Source organism: Xenopus tropicalis, chromosome 2, assembly GCF_000004195.4.
Source record: "Xenopus tropicalis strain Nigerian chromosome 2, UCB_Xtro_10.0, whole genome shotgun sequence".
In the NCBI taxonomy this organism is placed as follows: domain Eukaryota; kingdom Metazoa; phylum Chordata; class Amphibia; order Anura; family Pipidae; genus Xenopus; species Xenopus tropicalis.
In genome coordinates this window covers 155,421,455-155,436,576 of record NC_030678.2, presented here as the reverse complement: position 1 = coordinate 155,436,576, position 15,122 = coordinate 155,421,455, and the positions used below count along the sequence as shown (strand labels likewise).

Sequence of the window (15,122 nt, the reverse complement as noted above, 5' to 3'; positions counted from 1 at the left end):
CCCTTATTAAATAATAATAATATTAATAATATGACCCTGAAAATGAGGGGTTGAGATATGAGGCACCAGAAGAAAGCTGTGTGTTCAAGGTGTGTGCCCCAGCTGCAATCGTGCCAGGAGCACTGTCTCCGTGCAACTTTATTAATGCCAAAAATTTAATTCTGGGGATAAGCAATGCATTTTCGGGATTGCGTTTAATACCGCACTTCCATACCTATAATGGGCCTCATGTGTTCAGCAATATTTCATTGTTAATTTATTTATACAGTGTAGGGGCTTATTCTCTGCCATAGTTCTAATACCAATATTCAGTTTCAGCCAATCAAACTAATTACCTGTATGTATGTATGTGTGTATGTATAACTTTATTTATAAAGCGCCACAAGGGTATGCAGCGCTGTACAGTCTTACAGAATACAAAATTACACACAGGAAGGACAAGTGATATAATAAATAATTACAATAAATATATATATATATATAAGTGCCATGTGGTATGAGACACAGTAGGAAGGAGGTCCCTGCCCCGTGGAGCTTACAGTCTAAGTGGTTGGGTAACATACAGGCACAAACTGGAAGGTAAGAGTGCATCAGGTATGGCCATTTGCCCTTAAGCGCAGGACTAGGCAAAATAATGTCTTAGTGCTCCAGAAGGTAACAGCTGAGCTTTTTCTTAAAGAGAGTGGGTGAGTTTTCCCTACGGAGGGATTCAGGGATAGAGTTCCAGAGGTACGGAGCAGCGAGATGGAAAGGTTTAAGACGAGAGAGCGCAGTGGGTGTGGATGGTGTAAAAAGACGGAGGCTCTGAGAGGAGCGGAGGAGACGACCAGGAAAGTGCAAGGAGACCAGTGAAGTAATGTAGTGAGGAGCAGAGGAGTGAAGGGCTTTGAATGTTAGTAGAAGGATTTTGTAAGCTATCCTTTGCTTAACAGGCAGCCATGCAAGAGAGTTTAATTGAGGCTGAACAGGTTCCCTCTTAGGAGAGAGCAGGAGGATCCTGGCAGCAGAGTTTAAAATTGATTGCAGGGGAGAGAGGTGGGAGTCCGGGAGGCCAGTTAGTAGGAGATTGCAGTAATCTAAGCGGGAAAGGATAAGGGCATGGATTAGTGTTTTAGCTGTTACTTGTGAAAGAAAGGGGCGTATCTTGGCAATATTGCGGAGGAAAAAACGGCAGGTTTTGGCAGTGTTATTAATATGGTTAGTGAAGGAGAGTGACTGGTCAAAGATAACCCCAAGGCAGCGTGCAGAATTTACAGGGTTGATGGTCATGCCATCAATAGTGATGGTGAAGGGAGGAGGAGGGCCAGGTTTGGGCGGGAAGACCATGAGTTCGGTTTTAGCTAAATTAAGTTTGAGGTGGCGCCTGTTCATCCAGGAGGAGATAGCCAGGAGGCAGTTACCAATCTGGGTTTGAACATCAGTGGTTAGTGCAGGGGTGTCTAAATATATCTGGATGTTATCTGCATATAAGTGATATTTAAGACCAAAGGAAGAAATAAGGTCTCCCAAAGAGAGAGTGTACAGGGAGAACAGCAAAGGACCAAGCACAGAGCCCTGAGGCACCCCCACACTAAGCGGAACCGGGGTAGAGGATTTGTTAGTAAGAGCGACAGAGAAGGAGCGGTTAGAGAGATAGGAAGAGAACCAGGATGCAGCCTGATCCCGGATACCCAGAGAATAGAGAATTTGCATAAGGACTGGTCGACAGTATCAAAAGCAGAGGAAAGGTCTAGGAGAATGAGAACCGAGTAGCGTCCTTTGGCCTTGGTAGTCTGGAGATCATTTGCCACTCTACATAAGGCCGTCTCAGTGGAGTGCGCAGGCCGAAAACCAGACTGCATAGGGTCCAGCAGATTATGGGTGCAGAGGAAGTTAGTTACACGAGAAAAGACAAGACGTTCCAGGAGTTTAGAGGCTAGGGGCAGGAGAGAGATAGGACGGTAGTTAGAAAGGCAGGACGGGTCCAGTGTAGCCTTTTTAAGAATGGGTTTGACACATGATGTCATCTACTTGGACTTTGCTAAAGTGTTTGATACAGTACCTCACAGAAGGTTAATGATCAAATTAAGGAATATTGGCCTAGAACATAATATCTGTAATTGGATAGAGAACTGGCTGAAGGATAGATTACAAAGAGTGGTGGTAAATGGAACATTTTCTAATTGGACCAGTGTGGTTAGTGGAGTACCGCAGGGGTCAGTCCTTGGTCCTTTGCTTTTTAACTTGTTTATTAATGACCTGGAGGTGGGCATAGACAGTACTGTTTCTATTTTTGCTGATGACACAAAATTGTGCAAAACTATAAGTTCCATGCAGGATGCTGCCGCTTTGCAGAGCGATTTGGCAAGATTAGATAACTGGGCAGCAAACTGGAAAATGAGGTTCAATGTTGATAAGTGCAAAGTTATGCATTTTGGTAGAAATAATATAAACGCGAACTATCTACTGAATGGTAGTGTGTTGGGGGGATCCATAATGGAGAAGGATCTAGGGTTTTTTGTTGATAACAAGTTGTCTAATTCCAGGCAGTGTCATTCTGTGGCTACTAAAGCAAATAAAGTGCTGTCTTGTATAAAAAAGGGCATTGACTCAAGGGATGAGAACATAATTTTGCCCCTTTATAGGTCCCTGGTAAGGCCTCACCTTGAGTATGGGGGGCAGTTTTGGGCTCCAGTCCTTAAGAAGGATATTAATGAGCTGGAGAGAGTGCAGAGACTGCAACTAAACTGGTTAAGGGGATGGAAGATTTAAGCTATGAGGTTAGACTGTCGAGGTTGGGGTTGTTTTCTCTGGAAAAGAGGCGCTTGCGAGGGGACATGATTACTCTGTACAAGTACATTAGAGGGGATTATAGGCAGATGGGGGGGGTTCTTTTTTCCCATAAAAACAATCAACGCACCAGAGGTCACCCCTTTAGATTAGAGGAACGGAGCTTCCATTTGAAGCAGCGTAGGGGGTTTTTCACGGTGAGGGCAGTGAGGTTGGGGAATGCCCTTCCTAGAGATGTGGTAATGGCAGATTCTGTTAATGCCTTTAAGAGGGGCCTGGATGAGTTCTTGAACAATCAGAATATCTAAGGCTATTGTGATACTAATATCTACAGTTAGTATTAGTGGTTGTATATATAGTGTATGTATGTGAGTGTATAGATTGGTTGGTGTGGGTTGTGTGTGCTGGGTTTACTTGGATGGGTTGAACTTGATGGACACTGGTCTTTTTTCAACCCTATGTAACTATGTAACTATATGCTTGTTTGAAGAGAGAGGGAAAAGTACCAGAAGCCAGAGAGGAATTGAATATGTGGGTAAGAGCTGGAGTAAGGGCAGGGGCACACTGTTTTAGTAGGGATGAGGGCATAGGATCCAGCGAGCAGGTAGTAGGCGGAGAGGATCGGAGAAGCTGAGAAACTTCCGACTGTTACGAGACTGAAGGAGCTGAATACGGAGAGAGGAGATTTAGGAAGGTTGAGATTACCGGTATCTGAAGGTTGGGAAAATTAATTGCGGATAGAATCGACTTTGCTTTTGAAGAAGTCAGCAAAGTCCTGGGGTGTGTGTTCAGATATGATTGATTGATTAGGTGAAGGATGGAGTAGCGCGTTAAATATGGAGAATAAGTGCCGCGGGTTTGATTTATTATTATTTATAAGTGAGTTATAGTATGCTTGCTTGGCCTGGGATAGGGCAGTATTGAGACACACCATAATGAATTTATAGTGGAGGAAGTCAGCTTTAACGTGTGATTTCCTCCAAATGCGCTCAGCAGATCGTGCACAGGAGCGCAGAAATCGCGTCTGAGGGTTAAGCCAGGGACGGGGATTATGGGCACGACTACGTTGGGGCTGCAGGGGGGCATGGGTGTGATAAAACAGAGTTGTAGCTATTTACCAGTAACTCAGGATCAGAGGAAGCACAGAAGGAGGAGAGGCTAGAACTGAGAGAGTTAGAGAGAGAAGTTATATCCACCCTTTGAGTGTTGCGAATCAGGGTTTTAGGCTGAGAGTTAGAGGGAGAATGAGACACGTGCGAGATAGAAAAAGAGATAAGATGATGATCTGAAAGAGGAAAAGGCTCAGTGTTAAATGTAGATAGATCTAGATTTTTAGAAAATCCTTTAGTCATGGTAGTTAATCGCAGGCCCACAGCATTACTAGTTTTTGCACAGACTGTAAGCAGGTAAAATCAGCATTAACGCAACCTTCCCCATAATGAAAAAAAAGTTTTGTCATGCAGCTGATTTTCCACAAGTAGGGGAACCCCCTAGCAAATGTCAGCTTGCTTTTTGTGCTGCTCATAATTACAAATGTCAAAAGATGCTTAAAAATAATCGCTGCATCTGTAGCCAATCAGCTCGCTGCTGTTAATTACCAGAGCTGCGCAACACATTCCATATATCATTACATTCATCCTAGTGTAGTACAGCCCGGCACAGCCGCTCCTCAGCTTCAAATACTATCACGTGTTCCCTTTGGACTCAACCACTATGTACAAGGGGAGTGTCCAGAAGCACCAAACTTTTGAAACAATGCCACTGAAAGCATTACTAAAAAAAACACAGGCTTTTGTTTTGTTTTGTTTTTTATTTTATATATGTCCATGTAATATTTCAATTCTAGAGCGGCAAGGGAGAAGGGCAGGCCTGTCATTCATACGAGCAGTCTCAGAGACACCCGCTAATGGGTTGGTCCGTGAGTTATATAGAAGGGAGACATGGCGGCAGCGGGAGCTTCCCTGACTCAGAGGGTGGCTGAGGGGAGTGCAGGAGCTGACGGAGCGATGGGCGAGAAGGCGCTGCCGCTGGTATATAAGCGGTACATCTGCTCCTACGCGGACTGCAACGCTGCCTATAACAAGAACTGGAAGCTGCAGGCGCATATGTGCAAACACACGGGAGCGGTAAGGACTGGCGGCCATGGGGATTACCCATGTTACATATACAGCCCATGTGCTGCTCAAGTACATCTGCGCCGCAGGGAAAGTGTCTGAGCTGGGATGTTGGCAGTTGTCACTTAGGGTGAAGACACACTGGGCTACTAGTAGCAGCTACTTTTTCATGGCTACTGAACTCCAGACAATCCCCTGCCATAAGCAATGCTAAGAATTTACTCTTAAACGCACCGTTATCTGTAAATGATCAGCATTGTCTATTTCAGGAGCCACAAGTAGCTCTGTGTGTCTTCACCTTAAAGGAACAGTAACACAAAAATAGTGTTTTAAAGTAAATTAAATACAACTCTGGTAAAAGTTGTGTTTGCTACAGTAACCCTACTATAGTTTATATCGGGGGTCTCAAACTCGCGGCCCGTGGGCCGTTTGCGGCCCTCGGTACAATATTTTGTGGCCCGCACCAACGCCGAATGAATGGATCGTGATTTTTATTGCGATTCAAGGGATAATGCAAGGCACGGCGGGCGGGAGCTGCTGATTGCGGAAATGACGTTTTGCCACCATAACAGTTATTATGGGAAGACGTTCTGTGTGCACAATTAGCTGCTAAGGAGCTAATTGTGCACACAGAACGTCTTCCCATAATAACTGTTATGATGGCATAACGTCATTTCTGCAATCAGCAGCTCCCGACTTTTTTTTGTAAAATCCCTTATGCGGCCCAGCCTCATCCTGACTTTGCCTCCTGCAGCCCCCAGGTAAATTGAGTTTGAGCCCCCTGGTTTATATAATAAGCTGCTGTGTAGCCATGGGGGCAGCCATTCAAGCTGAAAAAAAGGAGAAAAGGCACAGGTTACATAGCAGATAACTAATAAGCTCTGTAGAATACAATAGTGTTTTATCTAAGTCTGCTTTTTCTCCTTTGAATGGCTACACAGCAGCATTCTTTATATAGACTATAATAGTGTTTGAGGCAAACACACTAGTAGTACTAGGATGACAGTACATTATACTGAAATTCATTTTATACACTTTACATTTTGTAGGGGTTACTGTTCCTTTAATGAATGGGACAGGGATGTGCCTGGGCTTGTCCTTACACTGAGACCGCTATAACTTATTTGCCTGCAATGAGGCTGGGTGCTATTTCCTTAGCCCAAGTTACCAACCTGCCTAAGATTATGGGTTCAGTCCATGCTTGCCTCCCAGTCTCATTGCCTAGCCACTTTTCTGATTCATAAGGGAGCACAAGTCATTTTGTGACCTTATTAAATTTACTCTGGGCTGTTGGCTCTGACTTTTGAAAAAGTGTGTTCATGTGTAGGGCTGCCGTCAGAAACTTATTTATATTGGGGATGACACCCCACCATTGATCGCAAGCACACAGTTCCAACATTTTGGCCACACCCCTTGGTGTGCAATATAAATGGCTAATGTTCCTTTATAATCAGTCCATATAAATTGTTCCATTGATGTGCTAATAAGTTTATTGGGGGTCAGTGGAGTTTTCCTTAAGTTTAACCTCTTCCCACCTGCCCGCCCCTGCTCTGTGCTGTCATTGCTTGACATAAGTAATGTAAGCTTATGCACAAGTTATAAGCTATGTAAGCTATGGGGCCCCACGGCAATATAACTGGGGCCTTAACTAGGTGGTAGTTCATATAGTAAAAATGTGCTGATGAGTATTTTATTTGGGGGGGGGGGGGGGGCAGTGGAGTTTGTTTTGCATACGTTACATAAATTATGTAAGTGTATGAGCCCAAGGATGTCGCTGGACTAGTCTCCCCAAACTGCCATCACACTGGGGGATATATACATTCTTGCTGGCAGGATGGCAGATGCGTTTCTTCGGTTTCCCAAAGTCTCCTCAAGGAGTTCATCAGATACTAATATACATTACAAAATTTTGTTATTAAAGGAGAAGGAAAGGTAAAAACTAAGTAAGCTTTATCCGAAAGGTCTAAGTAAAAATACATAAGCACTCACAGAAACGCTGCACTGAGTCCTGAGTTAAAAAACATTCCTTGCCTTCAATTGTGTACACATGATTCTCTATTAGAATTCTTTCTCCCAGCTCAAACCTTCAGGGCATGGGCTTGAACCTGCTCAGTTTGCTTCTCCCTCCCTCTTCCCCTTCCTGCTGTAATCTAACCCAGCGCGACAAGGCAGCAGCCTGCAGGAAGTGACATCAGACCAAGCTAAAATGGCAGCTGCTATCTTAAAGGAACAGTAACACCAAAAAATAAAAGTGCATAAAAGTAACTAAAATATAATGCACTGTTGCCCTGCACTGGTAAAACTGGTGTGTTTGCTACAGTAACACTACTATAATTTATATAAATAAGCTGCTATGTAGCCGTGGTGGCAGCCATTCAAAGGAGAAAAGGCACAGGCATATAGCAGATAACAGATAAAACACTATTGTATTCTACAGAACTTATCTGTTATCTGCTATGTAACCTGTGCCTTTTCTCCTTTTTTTCCAGCTTGAATGGCTGCCCCATGGCTACACAGCAGCGTATTATATAAATTATAGTAGTGTTACTGTAGAAAACACACCAGTTTTACCAGTGCAGGGCAACAGTGCATTATATTTTTATTACTTTAAAGCTTTCATTTTTTAGTGTTACTGTTCCTTTAAGCAGAGCTTCTAGGGCTGTTTGCTCAGGTATGGTAAAGTATTTTACAGAATAAATATAGCTTTCACTATTGTGGCTAATCTAATTGCAATAAAATGCCTCTGTAGTTTCTTCTCTTTTAATGATGAATTGACTTTGCTCTACTAGTTTTATCACAGAAGTACTCTAAGTGAAGATTTAATTCCATTAAAGATTATCGAATTGATTTCAATTTATGCACTAATCATATATTTCATATTCAGGTTCATGTATACAACAGGCTCTGATAGGGCACGATTATTGAACTTTGTAAACTTTAGTGGGGGAAGCTATCCTTTTTTTTTTTTTTTTTTTAATTTCTGATATAAGTGGGTTGTAAACTCACTGGCATTATGGCTTTGTAGACTTTGTACAGTAAATATAGTAAATTATAGTAACCTATCAAATATTTGATGCATATGACCAGTAAATGTTACCTGCTATGTGGTGTAGAATATTTTGTGGTTTTTGAAACTTTTGTTTTTGTTTTACTACTCTTAAGCTTAGAAGTTGAATTGCTAACTGGTTGCTAGGGCTTTATTCCCTCCCCAACCAGGCAGTGGCTTTGAATAGAAGGTCAAAAGCACAAGGCCTGAAAGCAAAGGTTAGCAGTAAAACTGAATCCTCAAAGCTAATGTTTTCTAATCTACAGAATGGGCAGTTTCATACAGAATGAGTTTTTTTTTTTTAATGGAAAATTTCATATTTTTTTTTTTTTCCCCCTGCTTTTCTAGAAACCGTTTCACTGTAAGGCAGAAGGATGTGATAAAGAATTTACCAGACTCTATCATTTAACCCGTCATTCACTCTCTCATAGTGGTGAAAAAAATGTCAAGTAGGTATTTAGTTTATTGTATTTTGGGCTCACGTTTGCCTGAGAGTACGGCATAAAGAAAGGGCTGGTGAAACTTCCCCTTCCTGTGTATGTGATTGTCATCATACAATTGCTTTGGTCTGTGGTGTGGATTGAGATGTTGCATGAGCTGCTACATTTCACTGCACACATGTAACATTTTTTTTTTTATGCTTAGACAAACTTGTGTTTTATTCCCACAATAACTTGGAGGAAAGGGATGCTGCTTCCCCACCTCTACGCTCGTTAGTGGGGCAAGTACCAGATAAAATGCACCAGTATAGCAGTAAATCACACCCAAGTATAAGGGCCTTGGTCTCTGGGGAGATTAGTCACCCACGTTAAGTCTGCACAACAGCAGTTGACCTCCCCAAAATGCTTTCCTGCTGGTGGGAATACAAGCGCATTGCTTTGTTTTTTGAAGTTTCCTCGTGAGTAATCTTCAGGCAACTTAGCAACGCATATGTTTTTCCACCAGGGACTGACTTAATCCTGGGTGGGTGCTGCATTGAACATCCTTTATCGCAGTGATCCCTAGCCAGTGGCTCTTGCTCACATACCCCTTGGATGTTGCTTTCAGTGCCCCCAAACAAGTAGTTATTTCTGAATTCCATGGAGGCAAGTTTTGGTTGAAGATTTCCTACCAAATAAAACCTCCTATAAGCTGATAGTGTGCATATAGACTGCCTAATAGCCAATCATAGCCGTTATTTGGCACTTCCATAAACTTTTATGCGTTGCTCTCCAAATCCTTTTTACATATGACTGTGGCACCTAAGTTAGAAAGGTTGGGGACCCCTGCTTTATCAGCTTCTTGACAATATCTTTCTCCTTTTTCACTTGCAGATGTGAATCAGAAGGATGTGATTTAAAGTTTTGTACAAAGGAAATCATGAAAAAGCACTTTAACAGATTTCATAGTCCCTCAAGCTGCATCTATGTGGTAATGTTGCACACTGGCACTCCTTTTGCTACAGATAATTATTTGTGGTAGATTCTGTAAATATTGCACTTTGTATGTGAAAGACTATTCAGGTAATATGTGCAGCTTTAGATTGTTTGGTTTTACTACTCTAGTCAAGTCAGAATCTGTTACAGACCACCTGTCAAACTTTTACATCTTTATTTTTTTTTTTAGTGCCATTTTGAGAACTGTGGCAAGATGTTCAAGAAACATAATCAATTAAAGGTTCATCAGTTCACTCATACACAACAGCTGCCATACAAGTAAGAACCTTCTGTTACAACATAATTATAATGGAGACTAGACTAGGAGGATGCTTTCAGGCAATTCAACTTTCTGGTACTGGTTTTGATTTCCCCTTCAGAATTCAGAAGCATGTGACCATTTGTATTGGATTTATATAGCACCAAAAATGTATACAGTCCGTTGCAAGATGTGGATCCAAACAGGAGTATAGCTATGTATTACTGTCTAATTTATAATAAGTGCTAGGAGTTAAAATGCCTTTCTTCTTATAGGTGTACTCATGAAGGATGTGACATGAGATTTAATGTGCCTTCTCGTTTAAAACGCCATGAAAAAGTCCATGCAGGTACCCTGACTATAACGTCCATTTCTAAAATGAACAGCATTCAGTATTTCTAGAATTCAGTCGGAGGCAATTTTGGGTCCTCGGAAAAAAATGAACCGACTCAGTCTCCTACTAAATTTAAATGGGAATAAAATTAAAAAAATAAAGCAACTTTAAATATCCCAATTCACAAACAGTCATAATTAATTACTTCTCTGCTATAAGAATAAAGCCCAATGCACGCAGTGAATAAACGAACACATTGAGTGACCATGAAGCATGCTTTTCATTGATTGTATGAATGTATAAAATACACTAGCATATTAAAAACGGAGTCGGGGTCTGAAGTATCAGAAACTGAGGAGTCGGAGAATTTATCTACAGACTCCACAGCCCTGGGAGTGTTTCAGTTGGGTTGTGCAGTACCCCAAGCAGCCTTAAGGTGGAGTGATCACTTGTAGGTCATAGGAACGTAATCTGCATAGTCTTATACCCTACTGTTGCTGGTCAAGGAATACTTGTTTGTATTGACATATCTAACATGAAATCTGATTTGAACCTTTACTTTTCAGGTTATCCCTGCAAAAAAGATGACACTTGCTTGTTTGTTGGAAAGACGTGGACTTTGTACTTGAAACATGTAGCAGAATGCCATCAGGGTAAGTGAAGATGTCTGTTGTGCTTGGTATGCCAGCTTTACCAGCCTAGCTCAATATATGTGAAGATTCTTTGACAATGCTTCCTATATTCAGCTATCACCACTTTCAACTGGAAGTCCATTGTTGCCTCATTGAGAAAATTGTTGCCCCCCCCCCCCCCAAAACAGGTGCCAGTTTTTGAATTTCTGACTTGGAGGCAAGTTTTAGAGGCCAAAAAAAGACCTGGATTATTGGCAACAAACATCACCAGTTATATGCCCAATTAGATTTAATGGTCACCTACAAGTTAGCAACCAATCTAATCTTTTGTGTTTGTGTTCTATGGGCACCACCACCGCTGTTTGTCTTCAATGTTATCAGCACTTTTTATTACATAAAATTGGGTTTTTCCTGAACTTTATGCTTTTTGGCAGATTTTCATGTGAAACTGGTACATTGTATGTAGAACATTGGTATATGCTTGATTACGCCAATTCGACAATTCTTTTACATGTCATCTAGAACAGGACCCAAAATGGCTCCCTCTGCTGTTTTAGTGTTGGTTCATGTGGTCTACTTTTAATAATAATCCAGTAAATTTTTATAAGGTACACGACCAACTATTGAAAATTATTCACTTATTTCATTTGGGTCCTCTTAGAAAAATGTTTAACACTGTTCTTGCATTAAGTGTATAGTGGCTAATCATGGGTTTGTTCTTTTGCCCTAAGTCTTATTCTGTCCCTGTTGTGAATGTGGTCTGGACAACTGGCTTACCGTAAACTACCTAGATTCTTATTTAATCTAATGTGCTTACGCAGACCAGTGCATTTGTGTATGGTTAGACTGGATAAGATAAAACTGGTTGGCATTGATCTGAACATCTGTGTTCTCTGCTTCTCTCCTGTCTGAATAACTAGGCTAATATATTAGTTGCTAATTGTATTATGATTTTAACCACCATGCTATCTCCTACCTACAAATTGAGGATTATATCTTTAACCTGCTTTCAGAGCCTCTAGTTTGTGATGTGTGTAAGAGAAAATTCAAGCACAAAGATATACTGAAGGATCATAAGAAAATTCACGAAAGAGAGAGAACAGTGTATCGCTGCCCTCGAGATGGCTGTGACCGGACATATACTACTGCATTTAACCTCCAAAACCATGTACTGGTATTCCATGAGGAACAGAAACCTTTTGCTTGTGAGCATGCTGGCTGTGGGAAAACTTTTGCCATGAAAGTGAGTACTAAGCTTTATGCTAGCTGCTGAAACACAGGCTGTAGCTTGTATGTTAGGTGGCAAATTTGGCAACACTTTATGGTTGCATAAAGCCATGTGTTGTGGTAATACTTTAACAAATCTCTAAGAGGTGCTGCATTCTATTTTATTCTGCCTAATAAAAGGAATAGCTGTACAGATGTTTCCAATAAACATTTTAGGCAGTTGGGTTGGGGGAGTTGGGGAGCAGTATAAGTTCATGGGAAGGGCTGTGATTGGCTATTTAGTAGCCTCTAGGCAAACTACCCACCTACAGGAGGCTGTTTGGTAGTACATCTTGTTTTTATTTAACCAAAACTTGACAAGTCAGGAATTCTAAAATAACCATCTGCTTTGGGAGCAATGTCGAACAGTTGGTGAGCAACATGTTGCTCACAGGCCCACGGGTCGGGGATCACTGATGTTAGAGGTCATTCACAACTAAAAATACTGCATTTAGGAAAATCATGGTGCCTGCTCAAAACTGCATCGCAGCGCATATGTTGTGAATTACCCCTTTTCAGGGCCGGAAGTAGGGGTAGGCAGAAGAGGCAGATGCCTAGGGCGCAACGATTGGGGGCGCCAGGCAGGAGCCTCTCGTGGGGGCGGGGGGGGGGGGTGAGTGGCCAACCAGGTTGCCTAGGGTGCCCGTTAAGCTTGGCCCACCCCTGCCCCTTTTACAGTCAGTCATGTAATTGCAATTGAAATCTTTATGCCTTCGTAACTGTTGCTGACCCCTGAAAATAGTACAAACCAACTCTTCGGTGAAATGAATTCCCTTAATGCATTGCATGCTTTACAGGTCTGTTAATTAGCTGTGTCCATTACACTGTTTTAGTAGTCAGAACTAGGAATTCAAAATGGCAAAACTACTATAGTGCTTTATAGCATTAACAAGTCTAAAACCACTTTTATTTTATGCTATTGTGGAAAGTTGCCAAAATATATTTAGGGGCAGATTTATTAGTGTGATTAGAACTTGCCACAAACTTAACCACCTTCTGTTCATTCCCATGAGATTTTTAGAAGCATATGTATCAAATGGTGAACTGTTTCGTATAATAAGCCTGTACACAATGCTGGGTGGTGCCAATGTTCCTTGGATACCTGGTGTGGAATCCCTGTAGAGCTGCATTATTGAAGTAAGAGCCACACATGCTGCATTTAAGGGAACGTACCCATTTATTTGCCCACAGAGTGCAACAGAATAACATTTTAGGTAAGCAAGCTACCCCTTTGTCAGAACTTCTGAAGAGGAGTAGCTTTCTTACCCAAAACTGTTTAACTGAATCAAAATGTTTTAGAGCCCCACACAACACAAACCCCCTAATACCTATCACTGTATAGTTATTTGGAGGATGCAGACTGGACAGTTGACTTACATTTTTTCTGAATTTCAAAGTACATTGGGAATCTTTAAAGGCTGCATATTTAATGTATCTTGCAAAATTGCCTGATTAAGCTTTTTGAATAGAGAATAATTTGGGTGGAGTTTCCCTTTAAATGCCAGCATGTTTGTGTGATTCCTACTTTTACAAAGCATAACTGTAAAGTTGCACCCATTGATACACTACTAAAAATCTCACATTTATCAATGAGTAAAAGTTAAGAGTTCAGTTTGAAAAATATACATCTAAAAATCCCATAAAGTAAGTTTCTGTGGTGAGCTCTGATCTCACTTTATCTGCCCCTATATTTACCACTATTAGAACTTATTATTGTACTTGTAAATAAAATAGTGTCTTGCCTTTTTGTATTCTCTGCTCAATGTAATATAACTGCTAAAACTTTTTTTTTTTTTTGTAGCAAAGCTTGGAAAGGCATTCTGTTGTACATGATCCAGAGAAGAGGAAGCTAAAGGTATTTACTTCATATTGGCCATTTCTGGGATTGTATTAAAATGGTGCCCTGCATGTTTGTTCTATGAGGGATTCATGTACTAGGTTTCTTTCTACTTTCTAATGGCCTTTTACTTATTTTCAGCACAGGTATACAGTGCTTTTAACTGTTTAGAATGCCATCTTTTATGGTGACTTGAATCTGTCTACTTTGGATATACTTTAAGTAGGGATGCACCAAATCCACTTTTTTGGATTCTGCAGAATCCCCAAATCCTTCATGAAGGTTTTGGCCAAGTACCAAATCAGAACCTAATTGGCATATGCTGGTTGAATATGCGTTTTCCACATCCGTGTTTACACGAGTCACGTGATTTTTAGGATTCGATTCGGCTGAATCCTGGATTCGGTGCATCCCTAACTGTTCAAATTCAGTTTAGTTAATTTTAAGCATTTATCATGTGCATACATGTGACATTTTCAAAGCAGAAGAATCTAGGCCAGTGTTATGAGGCATGTAAGGCTGCTCTTTAATGGGCTGCAGTTGTGGTCCTGTAGTAATAAGAATGAATTTGGCATGTTCATTATTGTCTTGTACTTTTGTTTTCAGGAGAAATGCCCCCGTCCAAAAAGAAGCCTTGCCTCTCACCTTTCTGGATATAAGCCCCCCAAGGGCAAAAAACAAACTGCAGCAGATAAAGGAACAGGAAAGACTGGTTCTTGTGGGAAAGATAAGCCCTCTGACACTGAAAAAAATGGCTCCTTGGTTCTAGAGAAATTAACTTTACAATAATTCTGTAAGAACACATTGAAGAATAATTTTTGTTAAAATTGCCTCAGGATGGTTAACCCATTTTTGTGGGTTTCTTATTTATAAACGGATGTTCTTTTTCTTTTACAGTTCTTCTGTATAAATGTTCTCTTTTCTGCTATAACACAAGGAATCTGTTCCAGACACATTAGCCAGTATTAGCCATGCCTACAGGTAAAGGCACAGTGTTAATGGCTACATTCCACTACCCCATTTTGCTATTAAAAGTGAGGTGCAGCAGTAGTTGGTGTGTTTTATTTGTAGTATTGCCTTAAGGCACTGGACTTCTCGAAAGGAATGGAAAGGTCTGAAATTCTTACCCCTCTACTGTATATAAGCAAACCCCCCAACTTGTGGTAAAAACACATGAGCTGCTTTGGCCCCTGTTGCTATGCCTGCTTTCTGACACCATTGTGTGTATGGAACACACTAGTTTGCTTCAGTTCAAGGGGCAGGAAGTCTGCACAACAGTTTCTTTTAATGGGAGTTTGTGGATTGTGCTTACTTTGGACATCGTTGAACATTTGCCTGCTTGCCTACTGCTGTTTAAAATACTTTTAATTTTTTTTCTTCGAAAAGACAAATATGTCAAAACTGCACATATGGTGTGGGTCAGGAATCACTCGGCTTGATCTTAACCTGT

The 15,122-nt window shown here is 41.1% G+C and overlaps 1 protein-coding gene across 1 annotated transcript; it reads left to right on the top strand.

The window, feature by feature from the left end:
* The first annotated feature begins 4,692 nt into the window (after positions 1-4,692).
* gtf3a (general transcription factor 3A) lies at positions 4,693-14,722 on the top strand. The gene is made up of 9 exons (XM_002941536.5): positions 4,693-4,895; positions 8,278-8,378; positions 9,243-9,339; positions 9,535-9,623; positions 9,879-9,952; positions 10,504-10,590; positions 11,583-11,812; positions 13,637-13,690; positions 14,279-14,722. Exons 1-9 carry the CDS (start codon positions 4,710-4,712, stop codon positions 14,459-14,461), a joined length of 1,101 nt encoding a protein of 366 aa, XP_002941582.2. The 5' UTR covers positions 4,693-4,709; the 3' UTR covers positions 14,462-14,722.
* Positions 14,723-15,122: the final 400 nt, after the last annotated feature.

Excerpts from the sequence above, each read along its gene's own strand:
- gtf3a (XM_002941536.5), top strand. The coding sequence starts at position 4,710 with ATGGCGGCAGCGGGAGCTTCCCTGACTCAGAGGGTGGCTGAGGGGAGT. Across the intron at positions 4,896-8,277 it reads TGTGCAAACACACGGGAGCG|AAACCGTTTCACTGTAAGGC; the intron begins GTAAGGACTGGC and ends CTGCTTTTCTAG. Across the intron at positions 8,379-9,242 it reads AGTGGTGAAAAAAATGTCAA|ATGTGAATCAGAAGGATGTG; the intron begins GTAGGTATTTAG and ends TTTCACTTGCAG.